The sequence below is a fragment of the Bemisia tabaci genome, chromosome 8 (assembly GCF_918797505.1).
Source record: "Bemisia tabaci chromosome 8, PGI_BMITA_v3".
Classification (NCBI taxonomy): Eukaryota; Metazoa; Arthropoda; class Insecta; order Hemiptera; family Aleyrodidae; genus Bemisia; species Bemisia tabaci.
In genome coordinates, this window is record NC_092800.1 from 31,262,935 (window position 1) to 31,284,098 (window position 21,164).

Below are 21,164 nucleotides of genomic sequence, written 5' to 3' on the forward strand. Positions count from 1 at the left end.
ATTCAGTTTGTTATTTACCATACTTGTACGTACGTAATAAGATGGCGGTGATACTTTTAACTGCTCGCGCTCTGTTTACTTTTCCTTTAACCTAACCTAGTAACCTAACAGGCGGTTGTTTACGTTTACGGTTTTGCATTTGCATACATGACAGATTCTTTAGATTCTTCCTGTGTCATTACTGTATTCCTTTCATAATTATTCCTACTCTCCGGATTTTTCGTAAAGTATAATTCATTTCAAGCATTTATCTGTGCTTCCAGCCCACATTTATAGCAATACTTCCCGTAGAATCTCCGAGGTTCTACCGATTAAGTAATCATACGCCGATCGATTCCACTATGTTGCATGTGCTCTCAGTGTCAATATTCTTGCTCTCATGTTTAACTTATGTTAGTTCAGATAGTAGAAATGGTCTCCAAACGGTGAATGATGATGAGCTGTTAGATTTATACCGATCTGAAAGTTATGTTGTTGTATTATTTGGTAAGTGCATCCTACCGTATGGATTTTGATACTGCCTTTGACCATCAGATATACTTTACGGCAGTTTTTATCCTGTCTGGACAAATCCTCAGAGAACCCTCGAGGTCTTACTCGGATTCTTGCGATGAGTTGCTCTAACAATGAATTCATGAACCAACAGTTCCAAACAACATCTTGCCTGACGTGGCATGGTGTATTAAGAAATCTCCTCAGTAGGGCTGTTCTATCGGTTGTCAGTAAGCTACCGAAAACGTTTCATTAAGAAATAGCTTCAATAAGAGCGCTCTCACCGACAGCGATCTGAGTTTTCGGAACTGACGAAAATAAGCTGTTGCCATTTGTATATCTATTTTATCCGCCGCCGCGCCAGGCAATCTGACTAACTGATTCACGGGGAACAACGCATTGAGTGCGAACTTTCAAAACCCCGATAAGGCCGTCTGCTAACGATGTCATCACCACTGTCAGTACTGTCACTAGTACCAGTTTAAGATGATACCGATAGCGTACTGGCAAGAATTCGTTTGAACACCCCTACTCCTTAGCCTGTGAGGGGATGTTCGAAAGTAAGAAAGCTGGTATTTGTCAGAATGAAGATTTTGTAACTTATTCTTTGGCGAGAATTATCCTAAAGCAGCAGAAAAAAATTGCTCCACCCCTCAAGTTCTCCCTGGTTATGCCATTTCGTAACAGATTGTAAAGATCGTTCCCACCTGAGATTTCCAGATACAATGGCACTGTACAAATACTGATTCTTATACAGCCAATCCTAATTTTTAACTCCTTTTTTCTTTATTCCCAATGAGTAATTTTTGCCAATTTCTCTGTCTTTCAGTGAAAAAAAATTGCGGATCACCTTGTGAAAAGTACGAAAATGAGATCTTAAAAATTAGAGAGGACTTGGTTGACTCGCTGAATGCCTGGGTAGTGAAAGTTGAAGATAGCCAGTTATTACGATTGTACTCACCAGAATCTGAACCACAACTTGTTTTTGTGAGACATGGTGTCCCATTACTTTACGATGGTTTGTTCTTTTTCTCTTTTTCTCCTTCTGTAAACATGGATACTCTTTAAAACGATATTAATAAGTAATTAACTTGCACTTTGCTGAGAATATCCTAGCTTTCTTAATTCAGTATTTTGCCTTCTAATTGGTATAATTCTTTCAGATATCATTTAGTTGTAAGAATATCATAATGAGAAATTATAATACTAGGTACATTATTAAATTCTCCTCTTCAGGAAATATAATTTGATCATCACAGCGTCATTTTTATTTTAGTTCGTTGTTAATGAATTCAGATTCCTGACATGTTTTGTAAAACTAAGGAACTGGAGAATAAATAACAATATTATTTATCATACAAAAATGAATAAAAATTAGTAAACTACTTTTTGAAATGTAGACTTGCAAAGCTGAATGGGTCTTAAAATAATTTTTGTTTCATCTTCAGTACCCTTAAAAAAGGGGCCATGATGATCTTGAAAGAGGCTCAGTGAACCTAATTCCCACCTTTGTAATTTTCAAAATTTAAAATATAATTTTGAAGTTTTGTGTCATCTTTTTCAGATGAAATCATTGATGATTTAATTTTGCACACCTTTACCTATAATAAGGATCCTGCTGTCAAGGAATTAAATGATGATAACTTTGAACACCTCACTCAAGCAGCATCAGGGGCCACCACTGGTGACTGGTTTGTCATGTTGTAAGTTCACTTTTTAAATCTCAACGTCTCCTCTTTATTCATTGTAGAATTGGGCTAATTGGGCGCATTTATATGGAAGTCCATGCACAGTGAAAGGTTTGAAAAAGGACCTTCTAGCGAATACCTTCTGTTTCCCTATCGTTTCATACTAGTCGTCACCCTTGCAATTTCGTAAGTGTCCGTATCTTACATATTGTACCAATCCTTTAGATGAAATGACTTCTTTGCCTTTGAAAAGCCTTCTTTCGTTTAAATGTGTCCCAAGGGAAAGTCCAAAACACACTTCTAACTTCACAATCTGCGTAAGAAATAGACACTACGAACAAAACACAGACCTGTATCCACCTTTCAGAAATGTATAAAAAAGAAAAAAACAACTTAACTTTTTAGCAACTATGGGGGAATACTTCATTCACAATTATGTATTGAAAGGTTCAATGAACTTCTCAAATCTAGTTTTTTTATCTATTTTTTTTAAACACCGTGATAATGATGCCCATTTTCAAAAAATTGTAAGGCAAATATTAAGTGAAAATATTGAAATTGTTAAGATGACTCACTTCGCAGCCAAAACAGCATCAAATTTCTCCCCCCCCCCCCCCATCATATGAAACATCCCTGCCATATTTTTCTTTGTAATCTTTCTTTCTCTTCATCAATTCGTTCCACAATAATAATCCATATCCTGAGTAATGTCTCTTGCATATTCTTTTTCTATTTTTTACTTGAACTATACCTCCAAGATAATACCCACTCTATTGTGTAAATTTCAGTTACTCTACAGATTGTGTGGAGTGTCAACGTCTGCAGGCTCGTTGGGAAACTGTTGGAGCAAAGTTAAGAACTAAAATGAATGTGGCTCGTGTCAACCGTCAAACAACTGGGCGTGTAACTTGTCGGCGCTTTGGAGTTTTTGAGGTTCCGGTGTTCATCTTGTAAGTTCTTTGTCTCCTCTCTAATATGAAAAAAATTCCAGGCTAATATTTCTGTTCAACCGCTAACTAATGCATTTGCCCAAGGCTTTTTTTGCTCATTATGCTTTTTTATATCTCAAACTTAGCGATAGCTCATTATAAGGCGTGTTTATGTCATCCTTTCCATGGCACTTTACTTGCCGGTGTGGCTGTGTCTTTCCTATTTTTAATCGCACTTTTTAATGAAAATACAACAGATGTTCTTAGTGTTCTCATATTGATGAATTTGTAGTCCCCCAATAATTAGTTTAAAATGATTTACTTAAATGAGTCAGTTTATCTCAAATATAGATTTACTTGCATGGAATTTTTTCCTTTACATTTAAAATTTAAGAAAATGACAAGCACTTTAATCCTGGCGTAATGTGACTTGTGAGTAAATCAAAAGGCTCAACTTATTATGAATGGCAAATACAAGTTTTAACTGTGCCCCTGTCTCCAGGATCAGAAAAGTCTCTATAAATTCATCCTTGAAATAGCAGATCTAATCAAACAATGTACAATTTGAAAATCTCATCAAGACAAAACCTGGTTGAGGATACCATCCTATAACCCTCGGCCTTGCCACTACAAAATTGTTGTTCATTTGTTGTGGGAAAAGTTTTTGAAGCTTTTATCTCTTGTTTTTGTATAACCTTTTGATTTTAATGATTTTTAATTCTTTCAGCAACAAACTGAAATTTAATATTGGTTTTTCTATTAGTTTCAGGCATGGAAAATTGTACAGGTATAATTTGTCCAAGTTGGATGCCAAATCTTTAGTGCAGTTTGCTTCAGATTGGTACCGCAATGTTCGGGCAGAACCTGTCCCTCATCCAAAGACACCATTGTAAGTTAAAAAATAATTTTGCATACCCTTGAGTATGAATTTTACTCATCCAATGCACATTATCTCAGATTCAAATATAGTATCAATAGCTGATAACAGGAAGGTCGGAAGTTATTGAACAACTCTGCTTACAGTGATTGAAGAAACTTCACCGAAAATTTGAATAAAATCTGTTGGTTAGTGTTCTCTCAAATAAATAAAACTTGAGCACAGGCTTACGATGTCAAAGTCTGAGTTACGCATTTTTCGACGTTGGTCATTCATATGTGCTCCGAGACTTCCAACAACTTTTTCCACCATAACTCTCTTGTCTATGGACTAGTTTCCTGTAAAATTTAGATCTCTTAATAGATCATACTGGTCACTAGGCCCAGCTTAGCATCACGGAAAATCCTAGAAAGCATTGAAATGCCCTCATAGATTTGTGTTGTTTCCAACCGACAGTTTTAAAAGTGTCATGCATTCCTACAGTTCATCTAAATACTATGATTTTCTGTGGTTTCTATGATTTACTATGATCTTCTGTATTCTTTTCTCTTCCAGTGATGACTTTACGCAGATGATTGCTGACTACTTGAAAGAGAACCCATGGACTATAAAATTGGTATCAGCTATAATAAGCCTAATAACACTTGTCAGTGTCTATTTTCGATTCAAACCGAAAAAGCAGAAAAAATCCAAATCTACTTCCTCCTCGAAGTCAAGCTCTGCATCCAAGTCGAAATCCTCCAAAACATCAGAACAGGCCAAAGATAAGTGAAGAGATGCGCAGAGCCTCTGGCCTCATCCCATGACTACCAAGTCTTTCATCATTTTTATACCGCATTTTACTTTGAACTCAAGAATTCTGTCCATTTTTTAAAAACAAATTTCAATTGGTGTGTTTTTAAGATGAAAGTTAAATTAAACCCTAATATGTAGATATTTTTAGGTTACCTAATAGTTAAGTTAAAGACATGGAATAAATGGGCATCCTCAACTTTCACACTTCATGCAAGCAGATTGCTGTCATCTGTGTGATAGAATGTATCTTGTCTGCATTGTTTCAGTATCTCTACAAACATTGAATTTTTTGATGCAAGAACCATCGCATAAATCAGTCAAAAAACTTCTGAGTCTTTTGCTTATAAGGGTACAGAAAAATCACTGGAAATTTCAGGCAAATTCATGTGACGGTTCTCCAATGAACAAGTAAAATGTAAGTAAGGAATAATGAAACAGCACAGTCGAGGTATGTTCCCTCATGCAGGAAGCGACAAGTTCTTGCAGACAGCTTTAGGGCTACCAAAAAATAACAAGCTGAATTTTTAATTCTTAAATGAAAGTAAGACAAAAGACTTTCAGGGAAGAGAGCAGGTCTGGGAATTTTAAAGAGCTACTGGACCACTATAAACAATAATTAGTTCGGTAGATTGGGAGAAGGAAGAACATTTCTTCCTGTTTGACAGCGTGTTTAAACTTATGGAAACAAAGATTTTTCTCCTCTCAAAGATAAAAAATTTGCAAGGCTTCTGATTCACCATTAATTGCCCACTTCACGAGTGTTTGGACCTCGGTTATCAGTCCGTAGGTGTGGAATTTTTATTGCAAGTTGACTTGCACCTAATTGATTGAAGTAAGAGTCTGTTATTCGTTCGTTTCTTCAAAAAATTTGCTGAAATCAGGATTCTGATTTCAAAACTACCATATGCCCTTTGAGGTGAGGTTCCTATGATTCTTAAATTCTCAAGTACTCACAATTAGGGTTGTTCAAACAAATCCTTAGCGGTTACTGCCTGTGTTGAGATACCAATATACTCTAATGAGGCTGCTCTTGTCAAAAATGGGCGACTTTATCGGAACTCGATTGGAAGATTCTAGAAGATTCTATTCGAATCATTGTTGCCTAGTATGTCTGTCTTTAGGATCGCTTGGGCAGTAAAATGGACATACATGACAACAGCTCATTTTGCCAGCTAAAGAAACTCCGGTGGCCATTGGCAAGGGTCTTCTTATTGTAGTTACTTCAATGGAATTGCTATGATATAGCTTACCAAAAACTGATAGGATAGGATATCTCTACTCACACTAAGTGAGTCTTGTTTTATAACCCGGGGGGTCAAATACTTGGATAGAGTTTGTGATCTTAGATAGGGACCCTCAAACTCACTCTATTGTGTTTGACGGTCAAAAATTAATTGACCGTATTTTTTTGGAATTTCTCTGATTTTTTCTATATCTGAAAAATTTTTCATTATTTTGCAAAGGTTTAAAATAAAAAATTGGTTTAATTTTCTTGGTAATGATAAAATTAAGAAAATTCTTGAGTTGAGTTGAGTTTTAGAACTAAAGATAATCGCAACACCCATCGTGATCGAAAAGTCAGCTCGTGCAATCTGATTTTTTTTTTTTTCCACTTATCCATGCATTCTGGGAGACAAAATATAAAATGGTGTACAGTCTTAAGTTACTATCAATGTATGTACTTTGTTAATACGTTTTATGAATTTGAAAAACTGTAATTGTGTTTGTTTTCTACCTGTGTCTTGTTGCATAATTTTTTAAGAATATATTTTTTTATCGAATATTTTTACTATGTTTTTGCCAAGTGATTGGGACAAAAATTCCATCGTGAATTTGAACGGTTCAGCAATGGATGGTGTTAGCTGGCATTTTGGACATTTGGAGGTTTTGATCATCCAGAATAAAAATTATCTCTAATTCTAGCTTACTTTGTAGGTCTGCAACGTAATTTGAATTCGTTGAAGCCCCATCTTGCAGTTTCGCCCCTTTTCCTCTCAAATTTGAAAATATGTCACTTAACACCTTCCAATATCAAATCCTTCAACTTTCAGATTTTGTAAATACTTAGGTTACTCTTACAAATTGATAATTTTCAAGTTTTAGTGAATTGGGGATAGCTTAGAACAGCTACAGAAGCTTACCCCTCTCCCTGGCACACAGAAAAGAATTGAAGGATTTTTGTGAGGCTCAGGGCAACCTGCCAAGGCACGACTTGTTAGCTGATTTGTATGATATCGTACTTTCTAACATCAATGACCAAGCACTTGAAAAATATATATGTGTTTCGCAGTCAATTCTGGCAAAATTGTCGCCTACAAAAGACCATACTATTGTCATGTTTTGCGACTTTCTGGTTAGAACCTAGACTGTTTGTGAAATTATTTTTCGGAGTCTAAAACGGAATATAATTTCTGGTCTACTCGTGGAGAGGAATTTTCTGAAAGGTGATGGCAATGGATAAAACAAGTTATATTTTTTCACAATTTTAATGTATTTCACCTTTGAAAGTTGTGACACCATTAAAATTAGGGCATTGCACAAATTACACTCTGTTAATGCAATTTATTGCACGAAATAAAACACTCAAACAAAGAGAAAAAAAGTAAATACTTAAACAGCGCATTGCTGAATCGAACAAACCTAAAATATAAATTTCATTGTTGAAGCACTCCTGTATTGGAACAGACAGGCATTCAAGATAGAAGATAAGAACCAGCGCCCTCCCCGATTTTCATAGGCAGGTAAAATATTAAAAATATTTAAATAAGTCCAGTCATTTTAAGAGGAAACGTTTTTCGGGAAGACCAACAAATAAATGGACAGAATGTTCTCTGCATATTACAGAACACAAAATAATGAAATTTGATACTGAGAGTGAATCAAGGCATGAAATCAATATCAATAGTTATTTATATTCATGAAGTAACTCCCCTTCTCCCATTCTTCTTTTTTTTTTGGTCCTTTCTTTTGACTAATCCTCTTAAAATGATTGAAAATTTATCAGGGAGGTACTTCATATTAAAAAATGTTCACTCACTAAGATAAAACTGCTTCCTTCAACTTCCTGAATTACATTTTGAGGGTAGAACTGCAAAAATGCATACCTCGGTTTGCTGCATTACAGGCTTCCTGTCATAATTTTTTTTCTACATGGAAAACTACTAAACATCAGCGCTTGAAAACTTCGGTGATTTTTCTCCCCTACAATATGAAGAATATTTCGTGAAAATTGTAAGCCATGATATTGGCTCAGTTTTCTTTTAAAAATAAAATAGGAGCAGAAATTTTGAATTATTACAACCCAGATACACATTTTTAAAGTTTCACTGCCATTATGCATTCTACATTCATTAATATTTCAAATAAATTAATTACTAAAAAATTGATTATCACAGCGAATTGCTGAAGTATCTAAAAGATTTGCCTGCAAAGAGTTGAGTGTGCATTTTAAGCTTTCATAAAGCCATAAGAATTATAATTAAGTACTGAAAATTTGATTATTGGAAAATAGAGAACGGAAATACGGCAGTGATTAACACTAAAAACTGCTCTGAAAATATTAATATAAATAATTTGGACAAGCAATGAATTCTACTATGCACCAAAAAACAGCTCTTAATTTACAGGTCCTTCAATAGGCATTTATGAACCTATTTCCTTAAGATTGCATGCCTTCTTATATTACCTTGAAACTTTTGAGCAGTGTCCCTGCGACCGCGTATTATGAAATTCCCAAATTGGGACGCACTTAGACGCACTTTCCAGACAAATAATACACCATATAGAACTTGTCAACATTTTGCAAATAATATGCACAAAATGCGTCTCTTTTTTCAAAAACTTACAAGTTTTAAAAGTTAATTATCTCCCTTAGCCAGTAAAATTCTTAAAATGTTGGCAGTATCGGCAGGTTTATCTTAAAATACGCTATCATATACAAGACACACAATGAGATGCAGCACATCATGTAATATGCACAGCATCTCAAAATAAGCCAAGCAGAGACACTGCTTTCAAGTGTATTTTCTCTTGAAGTTAGGAAAAGCTACAGAGACTTTCAAGGCATTATGTCACCTCGGCTTTTGCTTGAAAAACTAAAACATGAGAGGAAATTTGGCAGCACTAATTGCTGTTAGGCTGATCAAAGATAAAATTTATCTAGTTATTAGATTTTGAGATCTTGAGTGGTGCAAGTATTGAAAAAAGAATTAAAAGTGCATAATTTAAACTTCAGATTTCAATATTAAGGCGCAGGAGCAAGCTCTGATTTTTAATATTTTCGAAGGTCAAGTCTTAAACTTAACAGACTAATTTTTCAGAAATACCCCTTGACTACATTATCGTCCTAATCTGAGATACCTCTTATTTATGAGCTATAAATAAAAATTACCCAAAACGAAAAAGGTTAGCGGCAGTAACTGTCGACAATGACTTCTAATTACATTTTTCCCGAAATAAAAAATCGATAGTGAAGCTAGAAAAATACATTTAGTTCGCAGAGTTGCAGGCTTATACTTATGTATATTCTTTGAAGAACAACCAACCACTGTATCCAGAATATTCTCGGCATATTTCATATAAAATATCACAGAATCTTTTTCTTGGGGGAGGAGGGGGGAGCCATTTATTTTGAAATACTGCAATAGAAATACATGTTTTTCTGGCCTCACTATGAAGACATAGGTGAAAGATGATCATAAAACTGTGTAGCTAAACACTGGTACAACAGATTTTCAATTAGAAATCGCTACCTTTAGTTTCAAATTATTCTTTCAATATTAAGATCTATATGAGGGTTTGAGTTAAAACTTGTACATTAATTTTAACCTCCTTACTTACTTAGTGACTGATAGCAGTGGAATCTTACTTAAAAATGTGAGAAATTTCATTCAAGGAAATGGGAAAATAGTTGATTGGAATCAGTGGCTTCAATTTGACAGATGTGTAAAAAAAAATGCACTTCTTTAAAAGGAGGCACTTTATTTTGCTTTTTGGTTGTGTGTTTTTTTCAGATCATTCTTAGATATTAAAATTCATAGGAACAGGGCTGGATCAAAAGTGAAGCTTTGGGGACTGTTAAAGCCCCAGAAAGTAAATTGTAGAAGCAAGGCAGCAAAGGTTGAAGTTTTTTTTTTTCTTTGTTGCTTTCTTCATGGAGCAAAATTGAAGGGCGAAAAGAAATCATCACTTCTGTGATAAGGACAGCAAAATTTTGCCAGCCCCTGGCGGAAAAATTGTACTTAATTCACCTCTGCTTGGAAGTCACACAGAACAGAGGGTATGGTGTTCCACTTTTATCAGTTGACAAATTAATGCAAATTTTCCAGAATGGTGGAAAAGAAGAAAGGGGAAAAAATGTTGAGGTAAGAAAATTAATACAAATTAAAAAAAAAACAGGAACATGTTTTGATTTAAAAAAAAAAATCCTTGTCTATTACAAAAAAATAAGCACCTTTGATTGGCAAAATCAAATCAGATTGATGAACCTCTTCAAATGATAAAATATTTTTTCTTATTTACCTGCAACCTCGTAAAATTCATAGTGAGGAGGGGAAGAAAGGGCCACATTACTTTAAAAAAGTTGAGCGAAAGAAAAGGTACCCATAGGCAAAAATGGTAGAGCAAATGAAATAGTTTTCTGCATCCCTGCAGTGACCCAAAAGAAATTGATGAGTCTCCGATGCAAAAAACAATCAACTGATCATTAAACAAATTTTTGAGCACTGCTAGTGTTCGTTATTCAATGAGATCTCTTGGAGAACTTGAAGCTATAATTCTGAGGACCAAGAAAATTGATTGATGAAAAGAATTTAATTTCCAAGAAGAATTTAAGTTCCTATGATGCCCTGTTGAAAATTTAACTGACTAGACTTCGCATTCATCTTCCCTCCTTCCTTGCGATCAAGGATATGCAAGACCATCTCACTTATTGATTAATTAATTTTCTCCAAATAATATTTCTGAACATCATATCCATTAGAACTAATTTCCTCTTGAAAATTCCTTATCTCTAGAAACAGATATCTCACCAGTTTCAGCACCAAATAACAATTACCGAAAAGGACCCAAGCCAGTCCAAAATACGCTAACTTTAATAGTGAAAATATGCCTCGTGCTCACCAGAACTAATATCGCTAATGATCAAGGCTAGCTCTTCGATCAATGACATTCATGAGAGACGATTCAATGCAAGTTGGAAATATGAAGTCAACACGCATCGAAAAAGACACTTGTAACAAACTCTTGACTCTTCAACATACCTCTTTAATGCTGGTTGAATTCGAATCTAGAAAGTGTTTTCATACAAAACCCAGTTGAAAGAGAATTTAACAGTATGGATAGGGGTGCCTACAGAAAAAAGCGATCAGAGGAGATAAATTTACCTCAATCCACTTTCTGATCGGGTTTAAGCATTTATATGTCATTTCCGATGCAAATCAAGAGATATGGTGCGTTTGTAGATTAGCCATAATAAGTTGAGAGTATAAGTTATGACACATTAGAGGGGTTTTCAACATGCACCTCTCAATTTTAATCATAAGTACATATTCAATCAGAATTAAATGCTCATATTAAATACCTGTTCCTTAAACAAATTGAACTAATGCTATCATCAACTTACTTCATCACACCCACTGAAGAATTTTTGGCGACTGATTAAAGTGTTATTTGGCACTGCTTCTGTGTTCGATCTATTTAAAAGACAAGTCTTCCTTGCAAATTTACCTGGAGCTGGAATATATAATGATAAAAATTGTCATGAGAGTCACCTATTTCGAAAAATTCCTCTTCCATTTTAAATGTTTTCATGATAGACTGAAATGGTTTAAATACGGACCTGACTCTCAAAGAGCATTCAACTCAAATGGACAAATCATTGGAGACCTGTACTTTAAAAGCAGCCCTCTGGTTACTTGAAAGGATTTTTCGAATTTTCGTTTCAAAATTTTCTCGTATGTGACTAAATTCCATGATATCTTTAGGTCTAGCTTGAATCCAGAACTTATCAAATTCTACAAATAAGTAACAATACAACAAATGAAAGGAATCAATGGATGGCAGTTTAGAGCAAACATTGTACATGTGCGTTTTCGCAAACTTTTCTGTCATTAAATGATATGCCATACTAGTGAGGTTGATTCCAACTATAGCAAAGGCATATCCAAATTGAGGATGATGGGAGTGGGCTAGGACTTGTTTAGCGGAAGAGTTGTACTTAGATGCAAAATACAGTAAGTTTTCAAGGCCTAAAACTCCCATTCCTCGGAAGTCTGTTTTAGGATCAGTGCCTTGGAATCCTATCTCCTGCCACTGCTTGGTGACTCGGCTCCTTAAAGGAGCATCAGGCTTCAGGAGGGACCATAACTCCATGAGTTTAGCTTCATGGTCTTTATTGGAAGAGTCAAAATGAGTACCTGCTAGACAGACAATTTCTTGTTCCAGCTGATTGTAACCCCACACGACTTCAACGCTTTGTCTCAATAAAATAGGAAACTTCGGATGAGCAAGAGCGTTAATTTTCTTCACTACAAGCACAGTTTCAACAATGTACTGGAGAGCAAATTCTAGTTTATTTCCTTTGAATTGCCGCTCCTTACTTGTCCTATTTAAGTAAGCGACTGCTGCTTGGATTTCTTTGCTTCTAGATTGCAAGAGAGAGCGCTCCACGCTGAAGTTCCTGGGAGCTCCTTCAGGTGCTCCGTAGCAAATTCTTTGAAGTTCGCACAGTCCTGTGGTTCTCCTCAAGAACCATTTTACTGCAGGATGTATATAGTAGTACAAACAAGAGAGATAATACTTAAAGTTTTGCGTTAAAAGTAGGAACATTTTAGAGGAGCACTTGGCAATCATTCTCCTTGAGCCTTCACCACTGAGACAACACAATTACGTTGATTGATAGTGGGCAGCATTTTTACACTCATAAAAAACCATTGATTGGAATTTTGCTTCAAGTAATCTTGAGCTTCATTGCATGTTCGCTGCAGGGTACTTTGAAATGAAAGTATATACTTCTCGCAGATGAAATTAAAATGAATGGCAATGATTCATTTTTCTTCACACCAAGATGCGAATCACAGTTGAACAACAGTATAAACAGGGATCAGGATATTGCTTGGAAAACTCATAAAACTCACGCCTTTACACGTTCTTGATAATTTTCACTAACACGTTATTAGAAAAATGCTTTTATAGTTCAACGTTTTGTTGATGTTTGGGTTCAATGCAGAAAGAAGAGAGTGATGGCTCTTCTGCCATATTGAAAATTCTTGCTGATGTCACCTTGTCTAAACTAATGCTAGCCAATCAAAAATTAGGCAGAGAAGTTGTTTTAGTCATATACAGGGTGGTCTAAAAGTTCGATCACGAACCACTAATTCTCAAAATAATGAGAGGGGGAAGGGGGGTGTGACTTGTATGTATGTAACTAAAGGGTGTTTTCTGTACTAGGTTTGGGAAAATTCGCAAAATTTTACCGCTCTATCGTCCATCGGTCCATTCCATTTAAATAAAAGCGTCAGTGCAAAATTTCAGCTCGATCGAAGTTCTCAACAAAAATTACACTGGTTCAAATATGTTGGCTCAAGTAGACAGAAATATACTTTACACAGAAAAAAATACAATAAACAATACTTTTTTTACCATTTTCACTCTGAGCCCGGCTCGTGTTGTGGAGTAAGAGTAAGTACGTAATGAAAAACAAATTCAGGTTAATATAAGAAATGGGGGGGGGGGGGGGGTGTCAAGCATAGTGCGCCGTCTGGGCTCTGGGCAGGATTTTTCAGTTTCATTATTTCAGAATTCAATCCTGGGAAACATAAGAGACCGCTGTAATCTGTGATATATAAAGACATTAAATATATTTGAGAGTACTTGCTAGTACTCGAAAAAAACTTTGTTTATATATATATATATATATATATATATATATATATATATATATATATATGTGTGTGTGTGTGTGTGTGTATATACCGGCAAATTTTGCCACAACAGAAACTTTTGAATCACCCTCTATATTGCGTGAAGTGGCACTGGCGCCGACACTGTACTCTCATTTTCATTGGTTAATACCGACTTACTCCACGTGACGTCACTGAAGATTTTCAAAATGGAAAAACGAACACCACCCTCTCCTCTTCATTAGGTACATCAAAATGCCTTTGTCAAGCATGACATGCAATCGTTTCGCCTTTTTTTGAATTTTAAAAGACTTTTGTGATATTTTAAAAATACAATAGTGCAAAAACCATCCTCAAATAGTAGAACTTGTCTTCTAATAGAAAATTAATCACGTTTAAAGTCATCGAAATTGTGAGAGCGTGTGTTGACTTCAGCAGTCAAGAAATTGGTTTTGAGTTGTTGGATTGGTCGTCTCGGTTAAGTAAAATATTAATGGCGTCCGTGTATATCGGCGTACAAATCTGTAGATTCTCGTTTGTGCTGTGAATAGTTACCAATGATTTGTAAATTTCATTCGCGATGGAACTAATTCAGTTAGAAGGTAATTTTCCTCACTTTTTTTAAAAGTTACGTTTCGTAGTGCTCGGGTATATCCGTTTAAGTTGTTGTGACTTCGTCTTGGTTAACCTACTCTTAAGTGTCAAAATGGATCCATAAGTGTAATCATTTTTTTCTACATTGCAGATCTCTTTCCTTACATCAGCCGAGCGAAATGCACTTTCCTCTTACGACCGCTAATATTATCCATCGTTCCGTAATTATCTTCCATCCCTAGTTTTTCTTCGTGGTTTTTTGCGGGCCTTTACTTACTGGGAGCTCTCCTCTCCTCCAAGGGAAGATCCCTGGATTACTTGCCCCTGGTATGATCATCATGATGCATGGACATGTTTTAAGATAAACTACTGATTGTGTCTCTTTGAGACTGTCTTAGACTGAAGTTCTCGAATACATTCATCCTCTCTTTAAATTTCTTTGACTGGTGAAGATCCTACTTAAGTCAGTTGTTCTCAGACTAACCACTGTACCTGATTATCATGAGTTGTAATCTCAGTCAAACAGTAATTTTTATACCATCGCAGTAGCACAAGCTATGAGATCAAATCATTCCTCTTAATTTCATCATAGATTTTTCATCGTGCTTCAGTTTTTTGCATAGTGTTTGACCCTTTTAATTACTTTTTTCTTCTCTATTTACGTAGTTATCAGCTACTCTCAGTCGGTCGAACCTAATTAGAACTACATCAGAGATGCATCACAGTCTCTATCTCACCACCTTCTAGTGCTTTTATTAATGAGAGGCTTGAATGTCCAAGCTAATCACTAATTGGAAGACCTCTGAGGTTTTAGAAAACATTGTCAGATACACCCCGAGAATTTGACCAGAATAATTATATTATTTTGTTACACAAGGTTTGAGTGAGGTATCTTTCCTAATTTCCCACACGATACAAGTCACCTGAGGAAATTTTTAGCAGGTGTCCATGCATCATGATTACTGAAGTGCACTTCTCATGCCATGGCAGCGAATTTCACAGGCTTTTTCAATTTTCATAATTGCTGCTCCAAGGGATATGTCATTTATAGCAATTCATCTGTAAAGTGGGCACTAAAACATAGATTTTCTGCAAAGGTAGCTCATCTGCTAATAAAATAATTTGCATACTTTCATGAAATAATAATTTTCCCCTGAGCTCCCTGTCAGTTCACGGGAAGAGATATTCTGTGCCACTCCTGACAAGTTTATTAAATTAACAGTTTTCACTTGATTTGAGATTAAAAAGTGACTTTAATGACCAGAAAAATTGAGTTCATTCCATATGTTTGCCTTAATATCCTGAAATCTATCGCCAAAAAATATCCCATGTTTGCACTGCTACAAAATTCCAGCCTACACAAAGTGTCGATCTTGCAATTATCAAGTTCTCGATTTTAAGCCGAGGTTTTTCTTTTAATTTTAGAATGAATCACCATGTATTGGAGGTCCCTCAAACATGTCGAACATATATTTCAGATGCACAGTTTCTACGCCATCCTAGGAAAATCGTTTGACCAATGAGAGAGAGTATTTTTGCAATCTTTATAAAGTCCCAAAATTGAAACGAGTATTTCTGCCCTAAGATGCTGGCCCCTCCCAAAATACGATCTCAGAGTCGGAAGAGGGTAAGTCTCTTCCTCGTCCAACTATCCCATTTCCATTTAAATGTTTGTACATTTCACAGCTAAATTTTAGCCTTCCAGTTGTCTTATTTTAAATTCTTATTTGATCTTTCCTCGCATTGGAAAGACTTAATTATTGGCTGTCCAATTCCGATTGCAGCGAAACATCAATTTCAATGTGCGGAGCCTAAGTGAAAAAGCTTTTGATCCATCGATTGTCATAGGCCACCGATAACCTTAGCGAGGTTTCTTGAGGAAGCTATTTTGACAATACAACCATAAAAACTTAGCCTGGCTATTCAAAATTCCCACCCTCATTTTATTGGATTTTTTTTTCCCCTACAAACAAACCAGATAACCTGAAATGTTCACAGAAAATACCTCATGTAGGTAGAGAAAGGAAATCATGAAAGTTTTCAATAATTGATGTTCAGTAGGTATTCTACTTAAAAATTTGCAAAGGGAGGGCACAATGGGTCTGCCTCCCATTTGAACCTTTTTGGTCTTAAAAGAAAACTTAGGTTAAATTTAGACTGCCATGTTTTAGCATTTTTCCCAATAGGACTCTAGAATGCCCCTTTGAGCCGCAGGAATTTGTGATATAAGTACTTTTTCCTATGTGAAATTTTGCAAGAATAAAGATGGTGCTTCTGCTTTTCCCTGAAAGGAATCCCCAAACACCAAAAAAGCAGTCAAAGTTGAGGCTGAAATGAAGGAGGGTAGATTTCCCTGAAGGGAAACCACAACATAGATTTTATGGTTCGAGGGTCTAAGCTAGGATAGGAGCAAGCAAATAAATCGGTAGGGTTGCCACTTTGTGTCGAAACTCTAACGCTGCAGATACGACAGCACCGCTAATGTATTTGCTCCCTATGTGTGCCTGGATATTCTGACAGAATACAGAGGTGAACTCTAACTGTAACGTAGGTAATCTCCCCCATTATGACTTCAACTTCTAGCGCTTATTTTAAGCTTAAGAGTTTGTTTCAGAGAAAATCAGTGGCACCGTCATATTTCTTGCAAAATTTTTCCAAAGGATTCAAACTTAAATCGCAAAGCTGTGTGGAATTCAAGAGCTCCCTTAACTATCCCAGCAGAAAACTGTGGCATGCAAAACTGACCTATCGCCATGAACATGCTTCTTCTATTGTTTACTAAAAGTCGAGAATCCAAATTTTGACAAATGTGTAGTTTTCCTAATCCCAGTTGTCCACTCCTCTATTACCATGCTTGTTTTTAAAGGTTTTAGTCCAATTGAATTCTGTCTCATTAATTTTTTCTGATCAGTCACATATTTCGGGAGCTGTCTTCGAAACAATTACTATCACCTCACTATCTCCTGTCTCTTGTTTCCAGCAAAAATCATGAAATTAAAAGAAATTTTCCATTCCAGTCCAAGATGCCCAAGTTCTTCAACCAGACTATGTTTCTGCCCTCTTAATGTAACCTTATTCCCATGAATGGTGAGAGCTCTCAGTGAACAAAAAAATACCTGGCAAAATAAAAAAGAGGGTGACTATCAATAGTATTGAGAATAGTACGGCAAACTCCATGTAATAGAGAATTAAATTTAATAGAACAACAGAGTAAGAACATCTCTAACCGAGCAAGTAATCCATTGGGTGCGTCATGTTGCATCATGATTTATTTGGTTCTGAAAATGAATTTGTCTATTCATAATTATTTGGCTTTGAATGCTTTGATTAAGTACCTTTACTTTGCATTCTCGTGAAAGCTGAAGCACATTCTAATAAAGCTCCACCATCATTCCCTCTTATTTGAGAAGTATTCAACTAAAAATATTCTGGCATGTAATTATCTGTGATCTAGTCTAAGATTAATATGAAATTGTGCTGCAATATTTGATTTATTAAATCATCTTTTGGAGCTAGAAAATTCTTGAATTAATTTTTAAGTTTCCTTGCAGAAGAAATACTTATTTCTTCCCTCTCAATGGCGCAAGCAAAAAATGCAGCAGAGCACATAAGTTGACTTTATATTTGTTTTTGCAGATTGTGATTGAAATGGACAGTGGAAAGTCTAGTTCTCCCCTCAGTCGAAACGAAGCGGACGAAGAGATGGAAGTAGGCGACTGCTCTGAGGAAGCCGAAGAAGAGGAGGATGAAGACGAGGAGAATGAAGAGCAAAACGAGAACGAAAATGAGGAGGAAGACGAGGATGTTGTAATGGCAGAGAGCTCTGCACCTCCACCCTCTGAGCCCACTTCATCACCACCTGGTACAACTTAAAATTTTTTAGTACCGTTCCAAATGAATCTCAGCTGACCCTAGTCGAGGAATGATTAAGTTCAGCGGCATGATTATCGAATCTATGTCGATATGACGCGACAAGAATTGGCCCTATCTTAACCAATTAATTTATTGAATTTTGATGTCTTTTCATGCTGCTTTAAACTTTCATTAATGAGCCGGCTGGAGTCCTGAGTTCAAACTATGGAGGCGAGCGACAAATTTTAATTCAAAAATTTTTTGTCATCGAGATGATCAGATGTTCATTACATCCTCAACATTTGTTTATTTTACTTAAATTTGATCATCCATTTTTATCCAAACTACGAGTCACTCGTTCATTTGACATCCTCAGCATCTGTATTTAGTTATCAATGTGCTTCTTAATTGTTTCAGTAACATACGAAGGGCTAGCTTCCCCTCTCCGCCTTCATATCACATCAAGTGGCAAACCTCTTAGTCTTCACCGTGGTCGGGGTCGCCCGCGAAAAGATGCCAGTTCTGCCGCAAACTCAGGGAAACCCAAAAAATTGGGGCTTAAATTAAAACGGTGGAAAAGGTATGTAACATGAAAACAAATTGCATTCAAGTCCAACTTTTAAAAAAACTGAACCTAGTTTTTGATTTATTTTAAGAAGTAAAGCTTCCTTTTAAACTAGGGAGTAAACAGTAAGTAAGTGGCTATTGTGAGGTTAAACTGGTCGGAACGGATATATACGGATGAAACAGTAGCAACTTATCTTTGAGTACCTTAGTTCAGTGATATGAAGCTTTTTGAAAGATACAAGCTTCAATTTAGTGAAAACTGTTTTTTTTTTTTTTTTTTTTTTTTTTTTTTTTTTTTTTTTTTTGTGGTAAGTCTGATTGGAGGAGACCAGTTGACTGGACTGGAAGAAAATCCAACTGTCCAATTTCCTACTTATTGGTGATCTGACTCATCAAGATTCTTTGGACATCTATTAAATCATTAATATCCATTTTTAACCACTGTGACATCACATCTGCAACAGTCTATTGACTTTTCAGTCAACGTCTTGAAAATACTTGCTGAGAAATTCTGTAGGAAGAAGTTAAGGATAACCATTCATGAAACCAAATCAGTAACAGAATAGACTAACAAAGAGCCGTATGCAAAAACGACATTTTTCGCCCCCCCACTAAAACTTATTCAAACTTCGTCTATCAGTTACTAATACTGGAGCGCTTCTTTCCCCAAATTTTCAGACCCCCAAAAAATTTTAGGGGGGTGCTAGGGGGGGTGGAAGTCAAAACCTGTGAACCTCGATATCTTTCGAACGAAAAAAGAAATTGCATACTTTAAGATTCTAAAGGTCAAAATCCCAAAATTACATTTTTAAGTTAACTTATGTGCTTTTCTTCAGTTTTTGAGGAAAAACAATTTCTTTTAAACAGATTAAACTGAAATTTCACATTTTTTGATTTGAACCAAAACCAGTTTTTTAAATTGCTCGTCTTTTTCCGCATCCAACGACGAGTGGTCGTATAAGCTGGGGAACCGAACGGTTCCGGAGTTACGATCGATTGAAGTTTCCGCTCAACGCGCGCCGACCGATTTTCGCGCGCAAAAAAGTCGGATTTGACTGTTATTCAATCAGATTGAATGTTCAAACTGAGCAAAATGCATTATTAGGGACTCTTGAGGGTCGCTGAGTTCAGAAATTACAGATACTTACAAAAAATTCACGTTTTTAAAATTACAGCTCCGTACAGGACCACTGAGCGGCCGGTCGGCGCTCAGTGGGCCTCTAAAATAGCGCTACGGAGCTGTAATTTTAAAAACGTGAATTTTTTGTAAGTATCTGTAATTTCTGAACTCAGCGACCCTCAAGAGTCCCTAATAATGCATTTTGCTCAGTTTGAACATTCAATCTGATTGAATAACAGTCAAATCCGACTTTTTTGCGCGCGAAAATCGGTCGGCGCGCGTTGAGCAGAAACTTCAATGGATCATAACTCCGGAACCGTTCGGTTCCCCAGCTTATACGACCACTCGTCGTTGGATGCGGAAAAAGACGAGCAATTTAAAAAACTGGTTTTGGTTCAAATCAAAAAATGTGAAATTTCAGTTTAATCTGTTTAAAAGAAATTGTTTTTCCTCAAAAACTGAAGAAAAGCACATAAGTTAACTTAAAAATGTAATTTTGGGATTTTGACCTTTAGAATCTTAAAGTATGCAATTTTAGACGATTTTTCGTCCAAACCGGGCCTCAATATCTTTTTTCGTTCGAAAGATATCGAGGTTCACAGGTTTTGACTTCCACCCCCCCTAGCGCCCCCCTAAAATTTTTTGGGGGTCTGAAAATTTGGGGAAAGAAGCGCTCCAGTATTAGTAACTGATAGACGAAGTTTGAATAAGTTTTAGTGGGGGGGCGAAAAATGTCGTTTTTGCATACGGCTCTTTCTAATGGAAAAAATGAAGAAGAAAAGAATGTTGAAGTAGGTTTGTAATATCTTGAACTAATGCCAATCCAATGCTTTGAAATTCAGCGAACCGTTGAGCTACTTCATCTTGGAGTTCCGTAGCAAAGTGCACAAAGAAGGCAAGAGAATTAAACACCTTGTTCATTTTTGTTGTACGTATTCAGCTTCATGGGAACATTTCATTTTTTTTCAGTGGAATGTATGTACAATCCCGGGAACCACCTTCACGGAGAGATTCGAGTGATACACTAAACACCTCTGTAGATTCTTGTCAGTCCGATTTAACACCTGATGGAGTTGAGTCGTCCATTACTGATGAAAAGCCTGACAAAACTCCGATTGATGACAGAATCACTCTATTTCAAGAACAGTGGTAAGAACAATTTTTCAACTTTTGATGTCCTTACCTCAAGGTTTTTAAAAATTTCCTTGTTTATGTGCCCATAATGAGTTGGTCACTCTGGGACAGTACAGTCACAAGCCTTGCATTTTGGACGGTGTGTATTCATAACGCTGTTGTATAATGGAGGTGCTGTCCGTGGGTTCTTCAAGGCACTAATTGAATCGGGACTTG

At 36.1% G+C, this 21,164-nt stretch overlaps 3 protein-coding genes across 11 annotated transcripts in view; 2 read left to right on the forward strand and 1 right to left on the reverse strand.

Moving 5' to 3' along the window:
* The first annotated feature begins 104 nt into the window (after positions 1 to 104).
* LOC109034961 (uncharacterized) lies at positions 105 to 6,562 on the forward strand. Its single transcript, XM_019048400.2, has 6 exons — positions 105 to 486; positions 1,322 to 1,510; positions 2,057 to 2,195; positions 2,969 to 3,130; positions 3,873 to 3,998; positions 4,542 to 6,562. Exons 1-6 carry the CDS (start codon positions 342 to 344, stop codon positions 4,756 to 4,758), a joined length of 978 nt encoding a protein of 325 aa, XP_018903945.1. The 5' UTR covers positions 105 to 341; the 3' UTR covers positions 4,759 to 6,562.
* Positions 6,563 to 7,248: 686 nt separating this feature from the next.
* Positions 7,249 to 13,019, reverse strand: LOC109034960 (ELMO domain-containing protein 2). The gene has a single exon (XM_019048399.2). It carries the CDS (start codon positions 12,630 to 12,632, stop codon positions 11,643 to 11,645), a length of 990 nt encoding a protein of 329 aa, XP_018903944.1. The 5' UTR covers positions 12,633 to 13,019; the 3' UTR covers positions 7,249 to 11,642.
* Positions 13,020 to 13,988: 969 nt separating this feature from the next.
* LOC109034958 (uncharacterized) overlaps positions 13,989 to 21,164 on the forward strand; it is a 73,208-nt gene continuing 66,032 nt past the window's right edge. For 3 of the 9 annotated variants that reach the window (XM_019048390.2, XM_019048396.2, XM_019048397.2), the window contains exons 1-5: positions 13,990 to 14,283; positions 15,701 to 15,902; positions 17,912 to 18,137; positions 18,545 to 18,707; positions 20,784 to 20,963. In XM_019048390.2, the coding sequence (XP_018903935.2) occupies positions 15,861 to 15,902; positions 17,912 to 18,137; positions 18,545 to 18,707; positions 20,784 to 20,963 (611 nt within the window). In that variant the 5' untranslated portion in view covers positions 13,990 to 14,283; positions 15,701 to 15,860. Of the gene's footprint in view, positions 14,402 to 14,453; positions 14,603 to 15,700; positions 15,903 to 17,911; positions 18,138 to 18,544; positions 18,708 to 20,783; positions 20,964 to 21,164 lie in introns of those variants that run through there. The other 6 variants (XM_019048392.2, XM_072303776.1, XM_072303778.1 and 3 more) reach the window with 6 other exon arrangements.

What these genes read in the sequence shown, in the direction of transcription:
- LOC109034960 (XM_019048399.2), bottom strand. Translation starts at nt 12,632, where the DNA reads ATGATTGCCAAGTGCTCCTCTAAAATGTTCCTACTTTTAACGCAAAAC.
- LOC109034961 (XM_019048400.2), top strand. Translation starts at nt 342, where the DNA reads ATGTTGCATGTGCTCTCAGTGTCAATATTCTTGCTCTCATGTTTAACT. An exon ending in TTATGTTGTTGTATTATTTG is followed by an intron (nt 487 to 1,321) that starts GTAAGTGCATCC and finishes TCTGTCTTTCAG; the next exon opens with TGAAAAAAAATTGCGGATCA. An exon ending in GGTGACTGGTTTGTCATGTT is followed by an intron (nt 2,196 to 2,968) that starts GTAAGTTCACTT and finishes TGTAAATTTCAG; the next exon opens with TTACTCTACAGATTGTGTGG.